Below are 23,460 nucleotides of genomic sequence, written 5' to 3'. Positions count from 1 at the left end.
AGCTTGACATCAGTGATCTAAACGGGCACTATTAGACACAATATGCCAAAAGAAAAAAGAAAAAAAAAAAAAAAATATATATATATATATATATATATATATATAATATATATATATATATATATATATATATATATATATATATATATATATATATATATATATTCTTAACTCATTCACTGCCAGACGTTTTCAGACCCTTTTTACCCTAATGTTTGAAAAAAATACAAATAAGATCCTGGAATTGAATGGCTGGACTGTGAAAAGGACAAGTAAATTCGTCAATGGCAGTGAATGAGTTTTAAATGCGTGATCATTTCAAACGCAATATGGATCCGTCCTAAGATCAGTCCGAGGTGTTAGCCAACCGGGATCCGCTCCACCACCTTCTGCTGATGCATTTTGTTCCCATGAGGTTAGGAATATCATTCATAACATCATTTAGCAGACATTTCACTCACATAATTGACTACATTATAGATGATTGATGTTCACGCAACGTAGCCTTGATGCCGCTCCTTCACTTCCACCATTCATTGTCTTCTCTCATAGCACCGGCAAGCACCGGCCGTAGGTTGATTAGAAACAGAGAATGTCATTCATTTGGATGCCTGAAATGAGTTGCTAAAAGGCAAACGCAGCCCATAGTCGACATTTCTGTGTGTTATTGCCACGCTCCAGGAACGAATTAGAAGTCGAGCCTTTTATTTTCGACCCTGGTCATTATCCGAGCAGCTCTGCGGACTTGAAATCCCCCTTTAAAAAGGTTCCTACCTGAGTTTACTGGAGCTGTAGAAGTTCGCAAGTATTGACGGATATGTCCTGCGGTAGGAGAAGGCTACATGTGGATTGTCTACTGGAGTGGCTTCCCCCTATTTGAAATGGATGGCAACACTTTCAGTGATTCAAACACACATCCCAAGCCAGGGGGAAGAAAAAAAAAAAAGTGCAGTGCAGTCAAATGAAATGCCCTTGAAAAGTTTGACTCCGACTGCAAATGGGCTTGTAGTGAAGGGAAGGTTATCTGGGTTGTGGTTCCCTTGGGCCGATGATGTAATTGAAGTATTCACAGGAGCCAGGTCTTGCCAATAAGCGTGGACACCCAGCCAGCAAGTAAGGTAGGGGGACTGGTCTGCAACTCCACACATTAACAGAGGCAGCACATCAAGTGACCAGCGAATGATTTTCATAAAGTGGAAGTCAACGCAAACATTTTTTTTTTCCAGAATATGTTCTATGCAAGCCCACTAGTTGAATTGGCATTCTGATAAATATTGCGTTTGTGGAATCAGTGTTAATCCACTCGTTTTTAGCCATCTGTGAGGGCGGCCATTTTGTCTTCTGTCGACTGAAAATGACATCACAACTGCTCAGATCGGCCAATCACGGTTCAGATTTAGAAAACAGGTCAGCCGTGAGTCCTTGTGAGCAGTTGTGATGTCATTTTCAGTCGACAGAAGACAAAATGGCCGCCCCTACAGATGGCTAAAAGCAAGTGCATTTTGCTGCTTAACTTTTATTCCACAAATGCAAAATTAATCAGAATGCAGTGTTTCAACTAGTGGAAACATATTTTTGAAAAAAATATAATTGGGTTGACTTCCGTTTTAAGCTTCAAGTTATTTATGAATGACCTCCAAACATCAAGATAGCAATTCAAGCCATGAATCAATCATGTTCAAATCTTTCTCAATCCTTTCAAGAAGAGGGAACCTTGTTTTTGTTGTTGTTCTTTTTGAATGCGTTCTGGCATGTTGTAGCAAAGTAATGTGGAAAAGATCCCTCGTTTTTGGTGCTCGCTCATGGATGGGTGCCTTTAACTGCTCCTCTTCTGTTCGCCTGCTACATTCGTGGCAGGCGATGGATCATCGGTCTTTGCGGGGAGCTTTTGAATTGAGGCATTTTTCTTGTCATTATGTAATCTCCGCTAATGTATGTTTGTACCTTGGCGGTCTTCCGTTGCCGTTGCATCATTAGTGGTATCAGGTAGTAGCGGTGGTTGAGAAGTCAACAAATGTGAATAATATTTAAATGAATCAAATCAAAAATAAAAAATGACCAAGGCAGAAAGATACGGGAACATTTCAATGTGAAATAAATGCATTGCTTTGATGAAGATGTAAATGTCGTGTTAATTTGCCATCCATTCTTACTAGGGGTGTGCATCTCTCCACAAAAGACGATTCGATATGGTTTTCGATATGTTAGGTGCGAAATGATTCAAGGGCGGTTCAATTTGAAATTGAACGCTTCGGTTGGACTTGGTGAAATTACCATTCGATTTGATATCGTATCAGTTTGAGGGCGTATGATGCAATTATTTGTTGTCATTTTACCCACATTTGAATGAATTTGTCAATACTGTAAATGCGCCAATTCCTTCTGAGATATATCTGTCCGATAAAAGACGGTTCTATATGTATCTCTATACATTTCAAACTGGACCGATTCGGTTCGATTCGATGCACTCGCACCTTTTGTATCAAAACACGGTTTTCCGCTTCAAACCATTTTTACTTACACCCCTAATTCTTACATAGCATTTACATTGTACGCTTTGATTTACAGCGATGAAGTGTTGGAGTTGGTAAAAGTGTCACATTTACAAATTCAAATTTCATTTTACTTTTGAAAATTTGTAGGACATTATGAAATTGTGTTTGAAGGAAACTGTTATTTTGAATTGTTTAAATGCTTTGAATTTTGAAAGTGTCCCACAACATTTGTTGGTGTGTACTTCTCTGCCTCTGTAGGCATTCATGTGGCCTGCAAAATAAATGCTTTCATTTGGCCTCTCCCCCTTCTACATGGTTCACCGTGCCAACGTTCTTTCCTCTTTATGGCTTTCTTAAAGCAGAAATCAACCCAAACATATTTTTTTCCAACAATATCTTCCCAGCGGGCCCACTAGTTGAAACACGGAATTCTGATTAATATTGCGTTTGTGGAATATGAGTTAAGCAGCAAAATCCACCCGTTTTGAGCCATCTCAAGGGGCGGCCATTTTGTCACTTCTGTCGACTGAAAATGACATCAGAAGTGCTCAGGGCTCAGGTAACGACCGATCGCGGCTCAGCTTCAGAAAACAGGTCAGCCATGATTGGTCGTTATCTGAGCCCTGAGCAGTTGTGATGTCATTTTCAGTCAACAGAGGTGACAAAATGGCCGCCCCGTGAGATGGTTAAAAACGGGTGGATTAACTCTTATTCCACAAACGCAATATTTATCAGAATGCCTTGTTTCAACTAGTGGGCTTGCATAGAACATATTCTTGAAAAAAATAAGTTTGGGTTGACTCCCACTTTAAAGGCACGTCTTTGTGTCTGTCCCCGCATCGCCGTGTACATCTCATCTCTTCTCACATCTCTGCTTGTCGTCATACCGTGTGAATAATTGATGCGCCATCTTGGACTCGTCTAGTGTAGTTAAAAGGCCAATAAAGTCCCGAGGACAACGTCGATACCAAGCTAAAAGTAAAACTGTGGCTCTTGCTTGCCTGTCTGACTTTCACAGGAGTCACTTCTTACTAATGACCCACTTTAGAAGCATCTTTCTTTTGTCATTTGCACAACTTCCTGCTTTTCCACTCTATTTGAATCTCATGGAGCAGCTGCTGGGGCTAGATTCTTGCATCGCGGCAAAGATAGCTCGCACGCTTGCCTGCCACGAGCTGCTGTCGTGATATCAGGAAGCAGCATTTAACTAGGCTCTATTTAGAAACCAGAACAACTGCTCTTTAAGGTTGCAAGAAATTAGATTTTGCGTCATCCTTTCATTCAGAATTCTCTTTCAACTCCATCTTTCTGAGCCTTTGAGCCAAATGATGTTTTATTAATGTTTTGCACTATTACTCATTTTCTGTATTAGCAAGTCTATTATGCTGAATGCATGGTCACTCTCATTCACTGACATTGATTGAAACGTGATTGTTTTATTCTGATTCTTAATTTGGGTTACCACCCGGCAGCATTTGAATAATTTCCATCCATGGCATAAAATGAGTTGTGGCATTCAGGGCGGGGGCGGGGGAGTGGGGTGGGGCGCACCTGCGGGCAACACACGAATGTCTCCCGGCCTTATTGACTAGCCTGACGAAATACTTGAAAATCCATCATCTCTTTCTGAAGTTGATCCGCCAGGTGAGAGAGGTGGAAAAAAAAAAACAGGATGACCCAGATGTCGGTGGGGCGATGTCAGAATTACTTTCATGCACGTCCGCTTGTATCGATTCACGTCTGCAGGATGTGAAGACAGGTAGCGTATCGCAAGACGCATCTATTAGTAAGAAAGGAAAGAGTAGAGTAGCAAAGGATTTCAAAAATGTGAAGGAGAGGCCTGATAAGCATTGTTGTGAACAAGTCATTGCACTTGGTAGTTGACACATTGTGCTCCCTCTGTTGCTTCCGTTGGGATTTTTTCTATAAATCTGTTCTCATGAGATTGTGTTACAATTTTCTAGAAATAATCATTTATTAGCAGAAACCTTTTCTGGGTTATACTAACAGACTCAAATTGTATTTACAGTATTTATTTTTGAATCGTTAAAAAGTACCAATATTTATATTTGACTTTTCATGTTCTCACCCGTGCCAGCAACATGCCTGTCTGAATCGCCCTTAGTGGGGATACGAGTGTGTCAATTAGGGATTGACTCAGCCCTGATTCGATTAGAATTTCAATTCCCGATTTTCGATTCGATTCGATTTTTTCACTACCATGCTTTTCTCTGTGTGTGAATGAAATGGAATGGAGAAAAACTGCTGAGATGTCCGAGTCCATAAACGCAACACGCGGTGCGACTCGACTCGATCATTTGATTATTCGATTCAATTTCATTTTTTTTCACGACGATGCGTTTTTCAAGCAGTTTGAATTGATTTTAAATCGATTTTCGATAGGCTCCAGCTCACCAGTGACACTTACTGTAGAAGGGTAAGCACAATAAAAAAAGGATGGATGGATGGATAATATACTTTCTCCAAGTAATCAGCAAAATATTGAATTTTTTTGACCAAATGGTTGACATGTTTGTAAACAGGGCTCCACATTGAAGATTCTTCCCATCTTCTTGTCAAAACAAGTTGTACTGTTGTGAATTTCTTCCATATTCCTGGGAGTGCGGTTTCAGAGAAAGAAGTGCTTTTTGTTGTTTTGTACACATGAGTGCCAAAGCAGCTGAGGTTAAAATCATTAGTTCATCCTTGCTAGGAGAAAATGCAAACAAAAAATAACGTTTTTTTAATAACTGGAACATTAGCAAGCTGGAACATCATTACGGTCAGAAGTTTGCTTCTTACAGAAAGTCTGGTTGTTGGTCACCCTGAGTGAATATGTGATGGAATGCAGTATATCTTCTTTTCGTGCTGCAAATTTATTCCACCTTGCCTTGGCAAATATGCGAATGATGAAATGTCTTTTTTTACAAGTTGATGGTCATGAACACAATATGAAATGCTGCAGATGCCCTTCACCTCTTCCGAGTGTAATTTAATGCCTCGGAGAGAATTTTGGATCAATATGCCCGACTGACTGCCTTGCCCACCAACCACATTAAAATCCGAAACTGAGGGAATATGATTTAGGAGGACTTTTTTGCAATAGAGTTTCTTGTAGAAATTGTCAAAGAGCAGCACCACCCACACGCGTTTTTTTTTTGTTTTTGTTTTTTTGTTTTTTGTCGCCCCTCATCTATCCTCAAGTCCCCAGTTTGGCTGTTATTAACAGTGGCTCACCTCACTTCTCTACCATGTACAAATCACAGTGCCATGCAAATCACTGGCCTCGGGCTCAGATGGTTGCTATGGTAACCAGAACACTCAACTGGTAAACTTTTCCTCTGGGTCAAAACTGCCAGAGAAGCAATTATATAATATTCATTCGTTGTCATACATTTTTGTTGAAGCTCAGTTTTAAAACATTCCCACTGCTGAGATAAGTTGCATATGTATACCCCTTGATTCATTTTCCAAAAACGTTTTTATTTATTTTTTGTTTTTTACTTAAAACATGCTGCTGAACATTCAATATAATGTTTTCTACAAAAAATGGGGAAGAAAAATATATATTAAAAACAAATAAATAAATAAGGTGCGAGGGACTGTGAATATGCAAATCAGCAGATGCTGAACTGAATGGGCAGGGTCAACTGTACTTTAAGTTGCAATATCAAAAATCACCACTAGATGGCAGACATGTCTTAGTTGCGCTTACACCGGGTTTTATGCTTGTATGCTTACTGCAATGTCAGTTGGCCTAATATTTTTTTTGCAGAATATGCAGAGCATACACGGTTCCTCAATAATATTACTATTTGGAGTTGATCTTTGTGAAAACATTTACAAAATACATTTTTACACTTAATGTTAGTTTCTTCAGCAGTTTTGTCCTGTCCTTGAATGGTAATTTTCATGCAAGGCAGCCCTTTGTACTGGAAAACAAAATGACAGTATGTGGTTATTTTGTTGTTTGCTTCAAACCTTTTGTTGTTGGCTTAGGAGAGTGGATCTTTGCATTCAGAAATGTATTATGAAAGATGAAATATATTAAGAGCATGTATTTTGCATGTATGCAGAATATTTTGTCCATGTTTAAAATAGCTTTTTTTGTCATACATCTAGTTCAGAAGTGTGCCGTCCTATTTGCCCCCCCCCCCCCCCCCCAGTAGCACCAATGAAAAATTGTGGCCCCCTGCAGCCTTTAAATTGCCCATCATTGACATCGAGTAGCTACGTTACCGTGTTTACAGATACTACGGTGTCATTATGCCATTAACAAAAAAAAAATGCAACCCTCCATTAGCAGGGGGCAATTTGACAAGTACAGCAGCAGTTTTTAAAGCATGAGGTAATTTTAGAAAAAAAAAATAATAATAACAGATATAAATATGTTCAAGCCAAAATAGTTTAGTTTTAGTTGAATTTTCAGTTCTTGAAATTGAATTCAAAAGGAATGTTTTGAAAACTGCTGGTAGATTGTGGCTGATGCGCATTTCACTTGTATTATTTCATCCATCACAAGCAATTGTGAGGCATCGTTTTATGACGGGTGAATGAATTACTTCAAATCAACCATTTATAAAGTAAGTAGAGTACACGATCCAAACTTTCAAGCATCCGGAGCAGCCCTGCATGATGATAATGACGATGAAGTGTTTTATTTGAGTATCTGTGAATGTTGTGGATGTCACCTTGCCTGCTGTGTGTTTGCAGGTAGTCAAATGAATGTATTAAATTGCAGCCTTGAGTCAAACAAATGTTCCCTCCTCTTCTTCTCAGATCGACCAGTACGCCCAGAGGGATTTGAAGAAGGGCCTCCAGCTTTTTGGCACAGAGGGCAACGTGGGTCTGACCAACGCTTGGATGATAGTTCAAACTGATGTAAGACACGATGACCAGCAGTAGAAATAGATTTGACAAGCTAATAGGTTCTTCTCTCTCTCTCTCTCTCTCTCTCTCTCTCTCTCTCTCTCTCTCTCTCTCTCTCAATCATTTGGAGGTCTCAGACTGCAATCATTTTTCGAGTTCACAGAATGTGTCGTTTTACCGTCCTGTTGATATTACTTACCAACGTCCCCCTCGAAAAAAAGAAACATCAGCATAGAAATACAGCTCAAATATCTCTTCCGCACTCCGAGTTTCCCAACTTTAAAAAGCTGACAGATAAATGGATCATCCTCTCTGAGAGGTAATCTTTGTTCCCAGCTTTCACTTTGATGTGCTTTACCCGAATATTTGTTTTAAATTTAAACGGGAAAAAGAAGCAATTTGTGATTTTGAATAATGCGGGGAGGTGGGGGGGCGGGGTTGCGTGGAGCTGATATTGCGGCTGGTGAATGCCTTCGGGAGACATCAGATGACATATCGGAGACTCTGGGCTCTTTGGGTTTGTTTTTCAAATACAAGATGTGAGCGTTACGGAGAGCAGTTTTGTTCCATTAGGGCGCGATGACAGGTCAGGCCTGTGTACGTGTCTGCGCTAAGCGGCGCAGCATTTGCGTGTTTGCGTATGATCAAAGGCCTCCACGCTGACAACGGTAAATAAAATATGCAATAATGTGTGTCAGCCCGTGTGGGCGTTAATGTGCAGTTTTAGCTGCATGCAGGGTGATGGCGTGGGACAGGGCTGTCTTAACGGGAGCAGTTTGACATCGTACATGTTCACGCATGAACGCACTTCTTGCCCGATCGCTGTCGTACCATACGTGGATGTTTGTTGATGTGTGTAAGTAAAGGAGCTCCGTAAAAAAAAAAAGGAGTCTAGCTGAGTTAAAGTCCATTAAAAAGACAGCCCATGTTCTGCCACAGCTCTCTCCACCAAGCCTCCTCTCATACATGCTGAGTCACTGAATAGATAATAAGGAAGATGTCCCTGGAGCGAGTTCACCCTGAATAGTATTAACACACTCCATAGTTAAGCATCTCCGTAAACAAGAGGAGGAACGATAGGCTGGATATGTGGAAAGACAAGAGGTGTCAAAATTAATCGATTCATCGACAGTAAATTGATCGGGCACATTCATCTCTTTTGACACTCGATTAATCGTTTGCAGCCATTATTTAACCAGAAATTGTCTCGACCTTCTCATTTCAGCCGTACAAAACTAGAAATTCTTAATTTGGGGGGATTATCTTTTTTATTAGGACAAAATACGACATTTGCAAACATGCTGCTTTTGCTTTGGAAAACAATGATCGACATTTTTCTCTATTTATGCGCCAAAACCAGTCACTGAATCATAATCAATTTCTGGAAAACAAAAATAATAGTCACTTTAATCTATTATAAAAATAACACTGGTCAACAGCAAATTTTAAAGAGAAGACTTTAGGTGTCCCTAAACGTCATTTTGACACAAATTTATTGCTTAACTGTTTTTTATTTGGGTTCGTTTCATCATTAAACAACACCAAATAACAAACGGTTAATAATATTTAATCTGAAAAAATATGATTTTGCGATGCATTTTTACACAAAATCAATCTTACTGTTTGATTAATCAATTAAATAATTGATAGAATAATCGATTCTAAAACTATTTGATAGTAAAGACACACTCTCTGTCATATGCAGGGAAAAAAAATGACAGTTGCTGTATCTTACAGAATTCAATATTCAGTCAGCCTTTAATCGGACTGCCATTGTTTTCTCTTTTTTGAATGATTTCTTGATGAAAATCCAATCTTCAGTCATTATAGTTTAGCCAGAGACACCACAATTCATTAGTTGAAGCACAATCCACAGAAACCGCAATATGTAGGGCACTTATTTTTTTTCATGGAATGCACTGATTTGTATAGTACTGCAAATGTGAATCCTTGTCAGATCATGTAGCAGCACAAAGAGAGAAGATAAAGAGGTGATGAATTAAGTGGGTTAGAAAATGATCTTTGAGGCAAATGAGATGTGCACTAAAGAAAAGTGGCTCAATTGAAGTTGAGGTTGGCAAATGTCCAGATCTTCTTCATGGCAAGTAAATTAGCTGCACTCTCGCCGTGATAATGACAAACACTCTCTTGTCTGCAGTTCCGCTGCTGCGGAGTGACCAACCACACGGACTGGTTTGAAGTCTACAATGCGTCTCGTGTGCCAGACTCCTGTTGCCTGGAGTACAGCGACAACTGCGGCCTGGACAACCCGGGAACATGGTGGACAGCGGTAAGCACTGGCACGACAATCCAAATGGACTTGCTCTTCTCAGTTTTTTCATCCCAGCTTTGATCCCCAAATAATAAAAACACCTCAGAGTTCAGCTCTGTTACTGTAGATAGCAATGTAGCAACTGGATTTCCTTTGAGGGTTTCCAAACCCAATAGTGGAAAACACAAGCAAGGTTTAGATGTGTCAATGTGAAAGTAAAGATGCAAGCATGTCAGCAGTGTGTATTCAATTATTCCGAAATGGAGAAAAGTTAGCCGACAACTTACAAGTTGGTGTGCGAACATTCTCAAGATAGACGCGAAAAAAGACGAGTACATAGACGGATGCTTAGTCCAACTACTGTACGGCTCCGGCCTCCCTGTGTGGAGTTTGCATGTTCTCGCCGTGCCTGCGTGGGTTTTCTCCGGGTACTCCGGTTTCCTCCCACATGCCAAAAACATGCATGGTAAGTTCATTGGACTCTCTAAATTGCTAAATTGGCATAAGCATTTTTCGCATTGGCCGAAAGGACGAATGCCATTTGATGGACAATGGAAACTCTGCCAGCTAATATCGGGTGTGAAGTTTTATATAAGGATTTTTGTTGTACAATTCAAAGCAATTTTCAAATTTTTTAAAAAAATGACAAAGTACATCAGAGTGTAATAACTGGCTGTGGTTTTCCTGGTTACCTACCATTTTTTTTCTTCAAAAAACAAAAACAAAGCTATACCTAAGTCTGAAGAAAACAATATGTCATCATTTTAATGTAGAGCAATGTTTGTTCAAATTGTACACAATAAACTGTAACTGTTTTGAAATGGAGTTCGTACACTAACACGAGAAGTGTCCTAACTGGTCCGCCTAGCATATTGCAACCACTAAAGTGGGAGATCCAAGGTTGCCATAGCGGTGACAGAGCTACTATTTCCTTAATAAACACCTATCCCGATAAGATATATTTTACAGCTACTTTCTATAAAACTGTTGCTTTAAAAACAATCCTTTATTATAGATGTATTTTATTGCAGGAAACATGCTGCAGAAGCATTTTTGCCCAAAATCATGAAAAAGGCATTGATTCTGTCCATTTATTATTATATTATTATTATTAGTAGTAGTAGTAGTAGTAGTATTGTGACTTATGATAAAGCCGCATAGTGTGTTGGAGTAGTCTAGGAAAATTGTCTGCTTTTGACCCTTTTAAAGGGTTGTTCATGATTAAACTCTGCTCCGTGCTTCCTGTTAATTGCTACAACACCTCGTAATATGATTAGTATCACATCTGATGTTGCATGATGCATCAGGTTTTTACTAGAGGCAATTAAAGCTGTGGAAAGATACGTAGGAACAGCTAACATCAAATATTCATTCGGAACAAACACCACATCCCTGCGACCTGTTCTTCACCCCTGCAAACTCTTCTGCACTGCATTTGTAAAATTGCCCGGTTGCTTGCGCTTCCTATTAACTTGTCACTTAGTAACATTAGCGCCATTCTTTCAGTCATGAGCTGAGTGGGAAAACCGGTGGCTCCTTTCTATCTTTGTAAACAGAAATGGAAAAAAAAAGAAATCCTGAGCGACCATGCCCGCATCTTCAATATGTCTTTTTCCTGCCCAAGCTGTTAAATTTCTCCATCAGACCTCCATCGTGGGGGAATTGTATTGTAGTTTTAGCACCCCAAATTTACCAACTGAAATATTGTGTCCTCCAAGCAGTTTATGGATAGATTTCTATGAACAATGTTGTATTCTTGTACAATTCCATCAAACATTGTCTTCATTGACTTCAGCAACTAAATAGACACTGTACAATGGCGGTCCGGTTTCACTATGTTAAGTGGATTGACTGAATACTTTTAAGGCTATCTCGTTACTGAGATGTTAAAAAAACGTAGGTAAACAAATAAGTAGAGGAGTATATGAGTTTGTTTGATTATAGTAATGAATATAATAAAGTAGTGAAAGAACTCATGGACTGCTCAGATACGTTTGTATTATTTTAGGATTGTGAAGGCTGCAGGTTAGATTTAAAATGCACTACTATCACTGATACTTCAGGGTGGTAGATGGTAAGGGAACAAGGACACTTAAAGAAATGCTGAACAGCACAAAAATGGAGACACTAGTTGCAGTAGCGGTAAGCATCTCTACTAACTAATGTATTATAGTTAGCATCTGCTAATTACTACAAGCTATGTGACCACAAAACAACTGTGCTGGTTCAGCTCTCTGATTACACCAGTCATAGAAAAACAAGCCAATTCTTCACAGATATCATCTTTAACCTTTTGGCTTGTCCCGTTTGGGCTCCTTTTCAATCTTAATACATGTTCTGCATCCTCCTCTCGAAAACCAGCTACCCTCATGTCTTCCCTCACTATATCTATCAACCTTCTCTTAGGTCTTCTGCTAGCTTTCTTGCCTGGCAGCTTCATCATCTTTCTCCCAATATACTCACTATCACTTATCCGAATGTCGCCAAACCATCGAAGTCTGCCTTCTCTAACTTGACATCTAACCGTGGCTGTCCCTCTGATGAACTCATTTAAAATCCAGTCCATCCTAGTGACTCCTAAAGAAAACCCCAACATTCCCTCCACCTCCAGCTCTGCTTCCTGTCATCTCTTCAGTGCCATTGTTTCTAATCTGTACATCATGGCCACTCTTATAGACCTTCCCCTTCATCCGAGCGGTCTCTTCTATCACATAACACCCCTGACACTTTCCTTCAACCCGCTTGGATCTGTTACTTTCCTCCTTTACCACACTCAACGTTGCTCTGGACTGTTGACCCCAAGTATTTCAAGTCCTCCACCCTCGCAATCTCTTCTCTCTGTAGCCTTACTCTTCCTCCTCTGTCTCTCTTATTCATGCTCAACCTGCCTTCAATACAGATCACAATGTAATCTGCAAACATCATGGTCTACAGGGATGCCAGTTTAAACTCATCTGTCAGCCTCTCCACCACTACTGCAAAGAGGAAGGGGCTTAGAGCGGATCCCTGATGCAATGCAACCTCCACCTTAAACTTCTCTGTCACACTTAAAACACTCCAAATTTCACTCATGCAGTAACACAGTTCCACTCTGAGCACCCTTTCATAGACTTTCTCCAGATCGTCAAAGACACAATGCAGTTCCTTCTGAACTTCTCTGTACTTCTTCTCCATCAACATACAAAAGTCAAATAATGCATCTGTACTCATCCTAGGCATGAACCCAAACTGTTTTCACAAATACTCACTTCGGTCCTAAGTCTAGCTTTCACAACTCTTTCCCATAACTTAATTGTGTGGCTCATCAACTTAAATGTCAGGGTGCAAACATTGAAAACTTTTCTGTAGCCCTCTAGAAGCCCCTTTTCAAAGCATAACTGTCATTAAAATGTGATTAGGTCGTTGGTAAACAGCAGTTTAATCACGAAATACAATTCAGAATGTGTCATCTGCCGTTTGAATCTCGTGCCCCCTCATCTTCAGCTTTTTCCGGAGATTTGACGTCACAGTAGCCGGAGGATTCAGTGACTACTAATCATGAACGGTCTAATGACGCCGTCTTCTGTCGACTCGTGTGTTTCAAAATCCTCTCATTCCAAAACATTGCTCGCCATTGAATGTGCTGTGTTTGTAGCGCATGGAAATTGTGCGAGCGGTTTAGCTATATCTACGTCACTTCCGGTGGCTAGAGCCACGATTCTTCGAGCTTCCATGAGGTTCGGAAACACTCGCAATGAGTAAGTAAAACCTATTTTCTAATCGATCTGTGGTTGACAACTTGCAGGAAGTGACTTGAATGTATTATAAAACCTATTACCAATGAGAATATGAATTTTAACAGACTCTGAAAAATGTTTGCACCCTGACCTTTAATGCCCCTACAGTAAACTATTCTACTAGTTCTATACTTTTTCCACAATTCTGCACATCGGCGTTGTTCTTAAAAATGGGCATCAGCACACTTTTCCTCTATTCCCCCGGCATCTTCTCACCTACTGGAATTCTATTAACAACCTGGTCAAAAAGTCTACAGCCACCTCTCCTTGATGCTTCCATACCTCAACATGTATGTCGTCAGCACCAACTGCCTTTTCATTTTTCTTCCTCTTTAGTGCCTTTCGAACTCCCTCCTTACAAATCAATGCTACTTCATTGTCCACCTCTTCTAGCCTTCTTTCTCTCCCATTTTCCCCATTCACCAACTCCTCAAAATATTCTTTCCATCTGGCACCAATGAACACATTTCCATTAGGGGTGCACCAATCACAAATTTCTGGACAATCACCAATCCCTGATCGTTAAAATGCCAGACCTGCCGATCCCCCTTTTTTTTTTTTTCATAACAAACTACCTTTGATGTTTCAATCTTTCTTTTATCATAAAACATTCCTTTGATTTCCAATCTTGTTTTATTGTAAAACATTGAACAAATAAACGGGTTGTTTTAATAGTTCTCACAAATAAAAATTCTTCTCAAATAAAAATGAAAAATGAGGTAGATGGGATCGGTGGAGAAGATCGGTTTTATTTTAAGGAATCGGCCAAATACAGATCCCCAAAAACGAAGGAAATCTGCGTTGATACCGATCCTGGCCGATCGATGGATGCACCCCTAATGTTCATCTTTATCCTTAATAACCCTGACTTGCTGCACACCATTACCATCTCTATATCTCTGTCTGGGACCCAGTGAGGATAAGTGGTTCATAAGATGGATGGATGGATGGATGGATGGATGGATGGATGGCAACCCGTATACATCTTTCTCTTCTTTTTTATTTTCAACCCTGACATACATGTCATCATATGCTGCTTGTTTGGCCTTTGCCACCTTTAGCTTCACCTAATGTCACATCTCCTTTTCTCCTCGTCCTCTCAGTACTCCACTTCTTCTTTGCTAATTCTTCACACATATTGGTTGTGTAATTTAGGCTTGGAGAAAATGTTATTTCTTGAACGTGCAAATCAGTTCAGACTTTCCTAACATGATTTATACATTTTCAGATGCACCACTGAGGTCCACCGGGGTTCTGTCTGATGAATAACACCTGTGATGCAGGCTTGCTGCATTACTTTCCATATTGATCCAGCTGAGAATGACTTTACCTTGTGCTTAGAAAATATTTTTTTTAGGTTCCCTGTTGAATCTGCCAACTGCAAAGTAAATTGTGTCTTTGGCTTCTGTGGCTCTGATTCAGCTAATTGATATCTAGAGGATATAAATAGCACAGTCACCAATCTGTGTCTGTGGAAATTAATTATTGAGTGAGAACACCGCCATTGTATGAAAAAAGCAGCGGCTGGGAGTATTATGTGAGTGGACTGAATTGTTTACAACTGTTTAAGTGTCACCCAAGATAGCATTTAACTGCCAACACAACCATCACACCATAATTATTGCAAAATAACACAATGTTATTTTAAGAGAAGAAAGTCTTCCACTTCCGGGTCGTGGCTTTACGTGTGATTTTAACGCTCTAGAGATGTCCCAGACAAGGACATACTTGGCATGTAAAGGGGATAAGATATGTACTAAATGTTAACACTTATTTAACAAAGCAAAATTGCTTTCCATCTTTTTTCCGACACCCCAAGCATACCTTATCCTGGATTACACACGCAAGACTGGCTGTGTTTCTGTTAATCGTCAGTGAAATAGGCGTCCTGTGGCATAATCCATGGTATCACATGTGTTGAACCACTAGAGGTGGTTGAGTGGTCGTCTCCAGACCTGGGGGTTGCTGGTTCGATCTCCGGCCATCGTGATCTTGAGCAAGACACTGAACCCTCAGTTGCTCCTGACGCTGCGTCATCAGTAGCTAAATGAGGTACAGTGTCAAGCGCTTTGAGTACCGAAGGGAGAAAAGCACTTTACAAGTGACAGCCCATTACCATTTACCAGACGATCGGCTTTAATTAATAAAATATGCAGATTATCCTACAGGAAATTGTCATTTATTAACATTTGCCCATTAGAGGCATTTTATGTGTGCGACTAATCCATTTCAATCATCTTAAAAGTGTTTGAATAAGTGACTCGCAAGAGGTTAATTGTTCAGTCATTTTTTTTCCCATTCTCTTGTCAATTCAAGGCAAGTGAAGCAAATACATCTGTGAAGTCAGATTAGGGGGGGATACACAGAGGGTAAAAACCCAAAACTCCAACCCCCAAAAAATGAAAAATACAGTATTAAAAATGTTTTGCAAATCCATCCATCCATTATCGGAACCGCTTATCCTCTCCGAGGATCGTGGGCGTGCTGGAGCTGTCTTCGCACACAAACAAGCATTCCCACTCGCAGTCACACCGCTGGACAATTTCAAATGTTCAATTAACCTACCATTTTTAAAACATTTTTATAATTGAAAAAAGTCTGTGATTATGTGAATCCGCTGGTGCCGAACTGTGAGTATGTAGGGGTCTAATCTAAATATGTCATTGTCAAAATGTACTGAGAAAAAACATACTGGTACAGTAAATGGTTACCAACAACACGAAGGTGCAAACTTTCAGAAAGGGAAAGTCAGACTAGATTTTGCAGATTTTTTTTAAGAGCCCTTTACTCTCAGCTGAGATTCTTCAGACAGGTTTAACTAAGTTTAACGTTTAGTAAACGTTTGGAGAAGAGAAGGAATCAATTGGATAATTGCTCTAAACATACTGCCATACACGTAATATCTTTCAGTGGCCAAGTCTGTGGCCTACAGAGCTTGCTTTTCACTTACTGATGACTAAAAGAAATATGAAGACCGTAAAACCCACAAACAAGCAGCAAGAAAAGGTGGCGGCAAAAGAATCCTGGCAAAGCATCTCCAGGGAGGCAAGTCACATTTTGAACCTACATGAAGTGTGCCGACTGTATGGATCGAATAAAGTGTGGGTATAGCTGACCCTGACACCATATAGGAAGTCAAAATGGCAGCAAAATGTTGCATCTGTTCTCTGGGAAGACGTTCTGCCATATTCGAGGGTCTCTGTGGGAATTTTTACCCATTCATCCGGGGGAGCATTTCTGGTGTCGGAGGTTACTGATGTTGGACCTTAGAGAAGCTCTGGCTGAGAATCTCTTTCCAACTTCATCCCCAATGTGTTGTTCGCGCCCAACTTTGGCAACTTTGCACTTTACAGACTTTATGCTCCTGCTGGAACCTGAAGTGCCTTGCTCCAAAATGTTGCCATTGAACTGTGGTAAAATCTATTGGGAGGATTAAGAAATAAGATCGGCAGGGAAGTGCAACCCTGATTGATGAAGTAACCGATGTTCCTAAGGCCGACGTCTACATGATCTCTCGTCATCGACTGACGTGAAATTCACCTTCTGTGTGTGTCAACAGCCGTGCTACGAGCGGGTGAAGGACTGGCTTAATGAGAACCTGGTGGCCCTGTGGATCTTTGCTCTATGCACAGCACTTACACAGGTAATTAGAGAGACTTCCATGATTTGTGAGTCACTCTGTGATATTTCCACTTGCATACACACACTCGGGTTAGATCGTCTTAACATTTCCAGTGTCCTTTGAATGAAGCTGAAGCGCCGACGTTTTGTGTGTTCGCACTGAAGACCGCATTTGACATTCCAATAAAACTCTTTTATCTCCTTTGCAGCCGATTGCTACGTGACATGCCTAGACAACAGATGAAGTGAAATACTCTGTTCTTGAAGGCATCAGTCACGTGGCTCTTCTTCTGCTGCAGCTGCAGGCTCATTTGTAGTCAAGCATTAGACTCTCACTGGTGCTTTGAATCTTCTAATACAGCTAAATGAACCAGAAAGTAGATGTAATCAACTTAACAGTGTTTGAGCGTATGTGTAATTATGGCTCGTGCAAAGTGATGCATTGCCTTTTTTCCCCCCAGAGTAACTATTTGGGAAGTATGCGAACTTGGCCACTGTTCAGTGAGCTTAAACGCAAATACAAATCTCCATAATGATTCTCTTTAAGTGCAAAATATGCGCACAAAAGCAATTTCGTTTTAGTATTACATTAATGACGGCTATTATGAATATATCTCTGTGAAATTGTAGTAAATCTCTGTATAATTTAATGCCGAGTCAGCACTTGCCACAATCTTGACAATGATTGTTTGGACGGCTTCTTGTTTAATCTTGAGACATTTCAAATCAAATTTCAAACATGTACGCCACCGGATCTGCACCTTTTCCCAGATTCTTACCAACATGTTGTTTTCTGTGTAATCCTTCAAACTATATCTGTTCAATTATTTATTGTTTTTAAAAATAATTGCACCAGAAAAGTGTCATTAAAACGTCAGAGCTCGTGCCTGCCTTTGCGCAATGATGTTAGTTTCACATCTAATACAGTGGTACCTTGACTTTTATGAGTGCCCCACTGATGAGTTTAAAAAAAACAACTTTTTTTTAGCCTAGCCGTTTTTATTTTATTGTTGCCTTGATTCGGAAGCATTAACTTGAATTCCAAGTGACAGACGCTCCACTGTGCCAGCGAGTGTAACAAATTGACCTTGTGAGGGTTTTTCCTCCTTCCTCCCACAATCCCAAAACATGCAAGTAAGGTAGGATTTGACCACACTAAAATGTCAGTGAGGGTGAATGGGCCAGTATATGCGCCATGACTGAAAGGCAACGAGTTCAGAGTTTACCCAGCTTCTTGCCCAAAGTCAGCTGCAATAGGCAGGAAAAGGAAAATGTTGGTTTGATGGATGATGGATGGATAGAAAAAAAACCCGACCATTATCCAGAAGAAGTGGGCGAGCACAAACTAAGCAGTGGGAGAATTTCGGGTCCATCTAGTGTGTTGCTCAAGGAGACCTTGCCATGTGTACGTAGAGAGGGGAGATGAAATCGCTGAAACTGCAGTTTAACAACCGACAACCTGCCGGATCTCCCAATCATAAATAATCCGACATGTCATTTATTTCGACACGCTTGTGTTCACTTTACTTCCCCTAGTGTTAAATGATTGTGATGAACTTGTGTACCTTCGGAGCTATTTCATGATGTCACTGCCTTTTAGATGTGTAGAGCACACAAATAAAACCACTGGTGCTTAGCATGAGCTCATCTAAACTCCACTTTTATGGAAAGAATGACGTACTTCACAGAATTCTTGCACATTTGTTTGATCCTGGGAATGTCAAGCATGACTCACTGATCACAACATTAGACACACAAATTAAGGAATTCATTTGACGTCCAATTTATTATTATAGATGCGTCTTGTTGAAATGTAGAACGGCACTACAACATTCTGAAAGCCTCTAGTCCACCATGCTGTCCCGTCATAAAAATGATGATAATAATTAATGACAGACCAATGTTATTGTCAGGGCCGATACAAGGAGGCTGATAACCAAATTTTGGAGCCAATATCAATTTGCAGTAAAAGGGAAAATATTGGCATCAAAATAAAAAATAATAACTTTGTTCAAGTGATTTCTTTTAAATTTAGACAAAGAGAATAAATAGTTTTGATTCAAAATTGTAACAAAAAGTGCAGGGTGCTCCCAGTGTCATCATCTCTTATAAAGGTAGGTGAAAATTTTCATAAAAAAAGTTCTTGAAGTTAATGCAGTTTCAAATTGATCCTCTAATAAGCTTTCATATATATACTGTGTTTATATATGTATGTATATATATATATGCATATATATATGTATATATGCATATATATATATATATATATATATATATATATATATATATATATATATATATATATATATATATATATATATATATATATATGTATGTATTGTTTCAAAAAAGTAGATGCCGACATTCAGTATTTTTTGTCATCAATAACAATGATGATGACAATAATACGTATCCGACAGTTAAACTCAAAATTGTGCATTGTTACCAAAGTCAGAATTTTTGAAACAGCTCTTACTGAAATGAGACGATGTGCCAATTGAGTGTGTTTGAATCGACAACTCCGAATTTAAAATGAATACGAATACGGCAAGCCGAAAGAATGTTGAAGTCATGAATGTTTGATGTTTTCCCAGATTCTGGGCCTGGTCTTCTCCATGACGATGTTCTGTCAGGCAGTCAAAGTGGAAACCTTCTACGCTTAGCGCTCAAGCCTGACGTCCGTGAGCACATCTGCAACGTTGCTGCACTTAAGCGGCACGGATGCAGTTTCCCTCCTCCCGACACATTCTCTTCTTTCTGACCTTGCCCCTCCGGTGACATTTCGTCAGGGACGTTGCCACTTCGCATCTTACCCGCTCACTTTCAAACAAGCACAGTCTCAGTGTAATACGTTTCCTTATGATTTGCTATGTGTCAAATACTCATTTCTGTGATGCATTTTACCTAGCAGTATAATGAACCCGTGCTAAGCAGTGTAACCTTTTTCTTTTTTTTTTTTTTAATGTATTTGTTTTAAATTATTTTTGTTTTGATGTCTTTTCAAAAGGAGAGGCTCGGTTAGGAAAGTGCACTGGTGAAGTGCTGCAAGTGCATGTCCGCTGCGATGGTGTGTATTAAATGTTTTGATCTATTGAGCAGTCAGTGTGTCATTGCTCATCACAACATGCTTGAGGCTTTTAGTGTGTAATCCGGTTGTATTCATCTCTAAAATCCTTTACGTGACAAAGACTAGTGCTGGTGTAAACGGAAAAATATAACAGGGTAGTCCATTTAGCGCCTAAAATAACCCCTCGGCTCTACTGAATGAAGCATAGCATTGTGTGGCGGATTTACGAGACGGAAGAATGAGACCGTCCTCAATACAAACATTCTCACAGGTATTTAAATTGCGAAGCAGGATGCATCCAAATGGCTCTGGGCTGTTTCCCCTCCAGCTCCAATGACAAAGATTATTCTGGAGCCTCGGCAGCCTCCTTCAGGTCTTTTGAGTTCCTTCAAATTACTTCCTCTTATCGTTGGCTTCCAACTGTAATCCATACTTGAAACACACTTGAGACACACTGAAGGAATTGTTCCAAAAGCTTTGGGTTCAAACTACGCTAGCAGTTAGCTGCTGCAGTTTGGGCTGTTTAAGGGGATCCCTTGAGCAAAAATTACAGTCACAAGGCTTCTGTGTACCATTATGAAGCCTTCCCTTAATTGAATTATTTACATATGCTGTGAGCTACATGTATTCAAAAATGGAAGCATCCTATCCCGAAGGAAAGGCGTGTTCGAGTGGACTATTTTGCTGCACCCACTGGCGCTGCAACCTTCATGAGGTCAGTTGTAAGAACACATCTTAAAATGAGTCATTCCTTGACAAATACTGCACACAAGTCACAGCATTGCCTGCTGCCTCCATCCTTTCAGCCATCTTATGTAAGTGAGAGAAGGCACAGACACAGCTCATGTGATAACATATGTGTGGGCTTTTCTATTTTTATTCTGTAAGCAAGACGGATGTGACAATAATAATAAAATTCATATAGTATACACTGTGTACTGTGGGTACAGAAAGTATTCATCTTGACAAAAAAAAAGACATTTTTGCAAATATATAATTTTATGAAATTTATTTATGGCGCTTGGTGTGCGTGGCACATCAGCCAACCGCACATGTGCTCTTCGTACACCAAATATGGCGGCGACCTGTCAGTACATTTCGGAGGATAAATTAGTTCATCTTTAGCGAGATTACACCTGCATTCAACAATGTCATGTCCTCAGAAAATAAGGACAAGCACAAACGAGACAAGGCGATGGAAGAGATTGCTTTCAGCCTGTTACCAGAGGGGGGGCAGTGCCCACCCACGCACACACTCTGCCCACCCAAGGAAAATTGGATGTAGTTCTGATGAATGGGAAATAAAAAATCAAATCAACTTTTATTTGTTTAGCCCAAATCAAAACAACGGTTATCTCAATTAAGGAGAAAACACATTTTAAGGTACCCTACGCTGGATTTCGACCTACTTGAGCATTGAAGCACTTTTTTGCCCCCCCAGGTAAGACTGATGCCCACCCACACCTGGCATCCTGGTAACGCCACTGTTCAACAAGGTATGTAAACCGGTCGCCATCTTGAATGGTCACATGATTCCAAACACGTGATCAACGCAACTTGAAGCAGCGATGCCAACGACGCCTAGTCTGCCGAGCACCATTGGCTCCCGGAAGACATCTGCACCTGGAGCCGATGACGCAACGCTGATGGCGCCGGGCTGCTTTACAGTCAATGTCAATCCAAATGATTACTTTCACACCATAATAACCCACATAGCAAAGGCAATTGGGCCAGATCTGCCATGAAGCTGGCACAGGTTGCATTCAGTCAGCACCGGCATACGGCATGTGAACCGAACATGGCCCAGGAGCGGCCAAGGAGGCACCGTCTTGACTCTGGCAAACAAGATGCGGGCCAGTTGTTGAGTGAAGTATCTGGCCCAGAAATCAATTTAGAACCCTGGGCCATATATGTACAGCCAGTCTTCTCACACCCTTAAATAAAGTTTCAATTTTTTTTTCTACACACAGTATTATTTTACATCACAGACGTAAGAATTGTATTACATCACCACACACGTGCGCACGCGTACACCGTTACAATGTGCCACATTTGGTTACGTTAAAGGTCGACTGATGTCGGGGAAAAAGCCCAGATAGAAAAATAAAGAGCAAAATAAAGAAATGACTTTATTGGTCCACATCTGGTTATCACAAGTCGGCCACATAAAGCCCATATCTCAGCCAAATCATAGAACTATAGCTGGCCCCACTCTGTTACCCAGGTAACTGTACATGTATCCATTTAAAAAAAAGGCATTTATTTATTTATTTATGTATTTATTCATTTAAAATGCTTTATTCACGAACACAGTTTAACACATCAAAATAACAGCCAGGGGGAGACAAACAGGAAAAGAAATTTATTCACAAAAATAGTATAGCGTTTTCATAAATACAAAGTCTTGAGTGCTTACCAATTTGTGGAATGTGCAATCGTTTTAATAAACTGTCTGACTTCATTTTGAAACATGAAAAAAATGTGGCTCCGGCTGAGGTGGTGCTGCAGTCACCTGACTTCGGCGTGGGTTCACTTCCCACCCGATGGACCACAAATGTGAGTGTGAATGATTGGTTTGTGCCTAAAAATTAATTAACTAATTAATTACACGGGACAAGTAGAGAAAACTTTACAAACGAAAGAAGAGTGTGGTGGTAGTGTTTAGTATTAAAATGTGCTGAGGACAGAAGGGATTCAGTTTAAGACACTATTTCAGTTTTTAAGAGAAACAGGGTTGAGAAAGAGAATTTAGGTTTGTTTGTTTTTCTCCTAGTACTATGCAATAGTCATAATGCTACTCCGACCCAGACTCAGTAGGTGGTGGTAATGCTCCTCAAACGTCAGTTTCCACCCACCAATGAAGAAAAAGAAGAAGAAGCAGGAAGATTCCAGAATCCCGCCCGTGGAAAACAAAACACAGCCCACCCAAGGAGGGGAAGAAAAGAGATCATGGAGAGCACAACAATTTGATGGATGGATAAATGCTGTTCAAGATCATGCCTCATCCTAGTTTGGATGCAGAAAAGTGCAGTTTTCCAGTTCATGTGCGGTGGTTCTCAAGTTCTGAAAATAAAGATCTGTTCATAACAATGTCGTTGTTGAGGCTTTTTCCCCAAAAAATCTGAGTTAAATATGGCTCATGGATGAAGTGGCTTAGTTAAGGTTGAATTAAGGCTGATATCAGGAAACAGTTTGCAGGGCCAGCTATGGTGATATGATTTGGCTGAGAAATATGTCTTGTGCGGGCGGCCCACACCAGATGTGGACAACTAAAGGACCGTCGTTCATTGAAGTATATGGGCCAAGTACAAGTGAGTTGTGCCCATCACTGGGCCACACCAATTTTACTATCTGGGAAAC

At 40.2% G+C, this 23,460-nt stretch overlaps 1 protein-coding gene across 2 annotated transcripts in view; it reads left to right on the top strand.

The window, feature by feature from the left end:
- tspan4a (tetraspanin 4a) overlaps window positions 1-20,124 on the top strand; it is a 134,148-nt gene extending 114,024 nt beyond the window's left edge. For both annotated transcript variants that reach the window (XM_086026418.1, XM_086026417.1), the window contains 4 exons: window positions 7,275-7,376; window positions 9,523-9,654; window positions 16,972-17,055; window positions 19,628-20,124. In XM_086026418.1, the coding sequence (XP_085882544.1) occupies window positions 7,275-7,376; window positions 9,523-9,654; window positions 16,972-17,055; window positions 19,628-19,696 (387 nt within the window). In that variant the 3' untranslated portion in view covers window positions 19,697-20,124. The remainder of the gene's footprint in view (window positions 1-7,274; window positions 7,377-9,522; window positions 9,655-16,971; window positions 17,056-19,627) is intronic.
- The last annotated feature ends 3,336 nt before the right edge of the window (window positions 20,125-23,460 follow it).

This window comes from Filicampus tigris, chromosome 3, assembly GCF_054856515.1.
Source record: "Filicampus tigris isolate MCC_2025a chromosome 3, RoL_Ftig_1.0, whole genome shotgun sequence".
Classification (NCBI taxonomy): Eukaryota; Metazoa; Chordata; class Actinopteri; order Syngnathiformes; family Syngnathidae; genus Filicampus; species Filicampus tigris.
The sequence above is the reverse complement of the archived record's forward strand: the minus strand, read 5'-3'. Positions and strand labels throughout refer to the sequence as shown.